Source organism: Merops nubicus, unplaced genomic scaffold, assembly GCF_000691845.1.
Source record: "Merops nubicus isolate BGI_N331 unplaced genomic scaffold, ASM69184v1 scaffold24236, whole genome shotgun sequence".
NCBI lineage: Eukaryota > Metazoa > Chordata > Aves > Coraciiformes > Meropidae > Merops > Merops nubicus.
This window is the reverse complement of record NW_008614716.1, coordinates 1-5,643: the sequence shown is the minus strand read 5'-3', so window position 1 is coordinate 5,643 and position 5,643 is coordinate 1. Positions and strand designations below refer to the sequence as shown.

Sequence of the window (5,643 nt, the reverse complement as noted above, 5' to 3'; positions counted from 1 at the left end):
TTGAAGCCAGAGCCCCAATTTCTCCCCCTCCTTCTCTCCCAGGGCCACTCGTGCTGCCGGAGCATGGGATGATTTCGGTGGGAAGGGACGTGGCAGCGTCACGGGTCACTGTGGGGCACCCAGGACCGTGCAGGGACCATCCTGCCCCGGGCCACCTACCCCACACCCACATCTGAACCTCTGCAAAGCCCCTCTCCACACGAGACTCCCATCTCTTGTCTCCCAAGACACAAAGAAGGAGACTCCCCCTCCCGGGTCCATTTTGGGCTATAAAGAGCCAATGAAGCCAATTAAACAAAGCACCACGGTCGCCTCATGCCGCTCAGTTTATATTCACACCTCGAAAATAAACTCCCGAGGCTCCTCAAACCTGTCAAGACCTAAAACACCCACAAGATCCCACGCTGGGAGCGAACGCAAGCGCATCACACGTGCCCTCTTCCCCCACAAACCCATCTGTCTAATTCCACAGCCATCTCCTCCAAAGAGAGGTTTCCACCACGGAGTCTTTCCTCCAGGAGAAGCCTCCAAGGCTCAGGTGGGGTTTGCATCCGTCCCAAAAATCATGTCAGGCTGTTGCCATCCTTTGCCAGGTGGGGTCCTGGTAGGCGGTGAGGGTCCTGGGGTGCTCCAGAAGAGGTCCATAAGGAAGGGAAGGTCTTGCTGAGGCAGCCTAGGAGAAGTGGTGGCCAGCAGGAGCCAGGGGCAAAGCCCGCGAGGGGGGTCGAGGGCATCTGAAACCCTCCTCAGCCTGCAAGGAAAGGGGTGGGATTTGGGAAATGCAGCTGGAGAGCTTTGGAGACAGCCAGGGCTCATCTCCCCCCTGGGTGGGTGCCTCTTACCTCTACGTAGGCAGTGGAGACCAAAGCCGGGTCCAGTCTCTTCCTCTTGGTAGAAGGAGACTGAGGAGCAAAGCGAGACCCTGAACTCAGCACCCAGCTGAGGAGCCCAGCACCCAACTGAGGAGCCCAGCACCCAGCTGAGGAGCCCAGGGGACCCAGGTTCCTGTGTCACTGCAGAGGGGACACACCCAGTGTTGCCCAGCGGGGCAACCTCACCTTCCTGAGGGGCTGAATCCTGGCGTAGATGGTGCAGCTCTCAGGTTCCTGAGGACGGATGGGTCCCTGCTAGGGAAAAACACTCAAGATGCACAAAGAGAAAGAAATTTTGGGCCAGAGGAATGATCTTGGCCGCTGCCACAGATGCGACCAGCCCAGGAGCTGCACAAAGTCCATGGGCACCTCCACCAGCACAGGACTGACTCTACCTGTGTTTTGGGGTAGACGACAGTGTAAATGGTGTTTCCTTCCACAGTGGCCTCACTGGTCCCACTCTGGGGGAAAAAGCAAACCCGAGGTGGTTAAGGGATGCCACTGGGGTGACTGGCATCCCAAACAGAGGTCCCATCCCACAGGGGGGACACCCAGGGCCACCCCCAGCACTCACAGGGGCTTGGCCAGGTTGGACTTTTCCCACCTCCGCGTAGAAGCTCAGCAACTGCTCAGCGGGTTCTGGGGAGTTTGAAAGGTTGGTGTGAGATGGATGAAAGGTTGGAGCCCCCCAACTGGGGAGGTTCAGCCCCCCAGCAAAGCACAGCAGAAGGAGAAAGAGGCCCCTCGACAACTGGGAGGTTTTAGCTCGTTGGCACCTGGTGGGGGCTGGGGAAGGATGATCCAGCTCAGAATAAAATGAATGTCCAAACTCAGAGAGTCCTCTAGACCTCATGAAATGAGGCCTCCAGGTTTGGGCACTGATGCTCGGGCTGCTGAGGTGCTTCATCCAGCTTTTCAACCTGGAGCACCCCACACCAGCAGGGATGGGCAAAGTCACTGTCCCCTGCGCAGCTCCTGGTGGGGGCACAGTGCCCGGTGGCTTATTCCACATCAGCCCCAGGAGGAGGGAGAACCCCAGGACCAGCACGGAGAGCCTTAGGACAAGAGTCAGGAGGAGGGCAGGGGCTGCCCAGCTGCCCATCCCACTGGCTATCACACCAACCCCAAGGACAAACCTCCCGGGGGGTCCTTTCTTCGCTTCCTCCTCCAGCAGCACGTGGCAACAAGGGCCAGAGAGATGACCAGTGCCAGCCCCAGGAACGCAGCCACTGCCCACCACAGCTTCATGCTGAAAAGCCCTGTGGAGGGAGCAGAGGAAGGGAGACCTTTGATGGCCCAGGCTGCCCAGGGCAGTGGTGGAGCCCCCACCCCTGGAGGGGTTCCCAAGCCGTGGAGATGTGGGGTGAGGGACACGGGGCAGTGGGGACCTGCCCGTGCTGGGGGCATGGTTGGACTCCAGGAGCTGGAAGGTCTCGCCCAACCAAAACAATTCCGTGATTCTCTGATGCAGGACAGAGCTCGGAACCATCTCTAAACACAGTCTCCATCACCTCCCCCCCAAGAGTGTCACAGACCTGGCCAGGAAACCTCAGCCCCAGCCCCATCACCCACACTGGGCACATTTCCTTCCCCAGGAGGGGAAGCTGGGCACATCTGGATGTCTGCATGACATGCTTGGCAGTTTCGGCAGCCCAGGCACGGAATTGAAGGGCCCGGGGAGAGGACTGGAAGGGAAGCAGCTCGTGGACCCCCTAAATCCTGCTTTGATGGAGCTGGGGGGGAATTACCTGGCGCCGCAGCGTAGCAGGCTCTGGCAACGTCGGTGCTGGCCGAGTCCCAGCTCACCAGGTTGCTGGCATTGCAGTCACAGACGTAGGGGTTGGTGACCTCCTGGACCCCCAAGAAGAGCTGGGACTGGTTGTCCTGGGCTCCTCCAGTGCAGGACCAGTGGTAGGAGACTTTGGAGGCCCCAGGGGCGGTGCAGCCCAACGAGAGGTTGCACCAGCCCTCCGCCCAAGCCAGGACGTGGGTCTCCAGCTGCAGGTGGTGGACGGGCTCTGCAGGGACAGAGATGGTGAGAGGGGACAGGGGACAACACAGGGATGAGCGATGGAGAGCTGGCTACTCACCCAACACGGTCACGCTGAAGAACAGGGGGGTGAGAGAGCCTGAGGGGGTCTCAAAATCTGCCAGATAGGTCCCGCTGTCTGCTGTGCTGACTGGGCTGATCTGCAGGGACAGGGTCTCCTGCTGGAAACGGGCTCTCTGAGAAAGAGGACTCTTTGAGAGTTGGACTTTTCCATCCTTCTCAACCGTCAGGATCCGTGTCTGGTTTCCTGCATCTTCCATCACTCTCCAGTAGAGCTTTGCCCACCCCTGCGGGGGGTTCTCCGGCCGCAGCCACAACGTCCCACCAGCAGCCACGGCTTGTTCCCAGCACTTTGAGGCTCCTAAGGCAGAGAGAGGTGAGCGAGGGGCCTCAGCCCCAAGAGATGCTCCACGGTTGGGAAATGGGACCGATCTCTGGAGCCCACCCAGGCCCCAGACCCACAGCCCCTCCTGCTCCTGGGGACAAGCTCGGAGAGGTGAGCGAGGGGCCTCAGCCCCAGGAGATGCTCCATGGTTGGGAAATGGGACCAATCTCTGGAGCCCACCCAGACCCACAGCCCCTCCTGCTCCCAGGGACAAGCTCAGCCTGGTTCCCCATCCCACACCACACGCTGTGGATGCTCGTGTGCCATCCTCAGCCCTGCCCAGAGCAGGGATGGCTGCAGAGCCTCTGAGACCCTGCCCCAAGTTGCCCCAAGAGGTGGTTGAGACGATCTTTAAAGGTCCCTTCCCACCCAAAATTAGTCTGGGATTCTATGGTTCTATCACAGCATCTAGTAGCTCATTTATGCCCAGCTCCTTTCCTGCCCACCCAGCCTGGGGAATAACAGGGACTTCTCCTCCTGAGCCCTTTTTTCTTGAGTTTCTGTGCTCGCCTCCCTCTTCAGTTCAGCCCCCGGATGTCAAGGAGCTCTGGCAGAGGCGAGATAAAAAAAAGCCCCTAAATAAAACACACGGCCAGGGCCGAGCGTGCACAAAACCTTGTGGCTTCCTCACGTCTGCGTGTGGTCAGGGGCTGCTCAGCTGGGGGGGGACGTTGCACAGCTCAGCCCCACACAGCCCCAGAGCCCTCAGCAAAGCTCAGCTTGCACGGCCACCCAGGGAAGCACCAGCCCCCAGGGGCTCAGCTGAGCCCCCCCCATCCCACAGCCCAGGGGGGTTTCGCCTCCCTGCGGCCAGCCGTGCTCGGGGGGCACCCGTGGAGTCACCAGCTTTGCCACCTCCTGCTCTTAGGAGACCTCAAGAAGCTTTGAGGTTGAGCTTTGTCTTGGCAAAGCTGCAAGTGTGAGGCTCCCTGCCCTTACCAGACACCGGGGTGCAGAGGGGACACCCCTCCCCTCTCAGCAGATGCAGGAGTAGGAGAGGTTGGAGCAAGCCAAGGCAGAAGCCTCCTCCTCTGGGGAACTAAAGGAGCAGGGGGAGGAGCAGCCACCCTTTATCAGTGCCCACCCAACGCCTCACACCTGGGCCACGAGCATGATCTGAGGGCTGGAACTGCTCGGAGGCCAGGCTGGGAGGGGCTGTGTTCAGCCTGGAGAGGAGGAGGAGGCTTCAGGGAGACCTGGTGGTCCTGCAGTACTTAGAAGAAAGCTGGGGACAGGCTTTTGAGCAGGGCCTGCTGCGCCAGGACAAGGGAGGATGTTTTGAAGCTAAAAGAGGGAGATTGAGACTAGAGAAAAGGCAGAAACGTTTGAGGCTGAGGGTGGTGAGCGCCTGACCCAGGTTGCTCCAAGAGATGGTCGCTGCCCCATCCCTGGAAGCATCCCAGGTAAGGTTGAGGACTCTGAGCACCCTGCTCTGGTTGGGGCTGTCCCTGCTCCCTGCAGGGGGGTGGGTGAGATGAGCTTCAAAGGTCCCTTCCCACCCAAACCATTCCCTGAGTTGCAGCTCCCTACAAGGGGGGACCCTTCCCACCACCTCAGGTACCAAAAAACCTTCAAGAAACAAGGGCAGCAATCATCTCCTACTGCTCTGAGCCCTCCAATGCTGCAAGAAAAACATGAGGGCACCTCAGAGCCCTCACCCTGGGCTCCTGGGGTCACCCCAGTAAGGAGCTGCCCCAGCAGGAGGGTACCAGGGCACTGGGAGTGCTGAGCTGAGATGAAATGATGCAGAACTACACCCCACTGAGACCAGGACCCGCTGCCTGCAGCTGCTGGGGGTGCTGGGGCCACGGTGACCACACCAGCACCCGTGGGGAGGTCCTGCAGCCAGGCTCAGCCCCCGGGTGCTGCAGGATCTGCTGCTTCCAGCGGGCACCGCCCCGTCCTGTGCACCCCTGAGCAGCGAGTGCCCCCCAGCCCTGCACCACCAGGGTGGGCAACAGGGCCAGGAGATGTCTCTTAGGGGTGGTGGGGGTGATGCTCTCCTGGGCTCCCCCAGAGCTGGGAAGCTTGGCACCATGGGGGACGTGGAGATGTGCCCAGGAGATGCCCAGGCACCCAGGTGACCCCAGATCTGGGCGTTTCTCTGTTCCCTCCCTGCAGGAGTCCCTGGTTTTAGGAAGAAGACCCTCAGCCCCCACCAGCTCCACTGAAATCCTGGGGGAAGAGCCTTGAGCCGAGAGACCTGGCCCCCTGCCACAGAAGTGGCTTCCTCTGGCCAAGCCCCACACGCTGCATCTGTCTCAGCTCTACCTCCTCCGGGCACACTGGACCCAGAGAACCAAAGAAAAGCCCCAAAAAAAAGCCCCCACCCAGCC

General features: G+C 60.4%; 1 protein-coding gene across 1 annotated transcript; it reads right to left on the bottom strand.

Annotated features, from left to right (window-relative positions):
- Positions 1 to 812: 812 nt before the first annotated feature.
- On the bottom strand, positions 813 to 3,283 carry LOC103774894 (signaling lymphocytic activation molecule-like; the record flags this gene model as incomplete). The annotated part of the gene is made up of 7 exons (XM_008942330.1): positions 813 to 902; positions 1,059 to 1,127; positions 1,268 to 1,333; positions 1,447 to 1,511; positions 2,009 to 2,131; positions 2,621 to 2,890; positions 2,963 to 3,283. Coding segments are annotated over 7 exons (1,004 nt in total), but the record flags the coding sequence as incomplete, so codon positions are not given.
- Between the last annotated feature and the right edge of the window lie 2,360 nt (positions 3,284 to 5,643).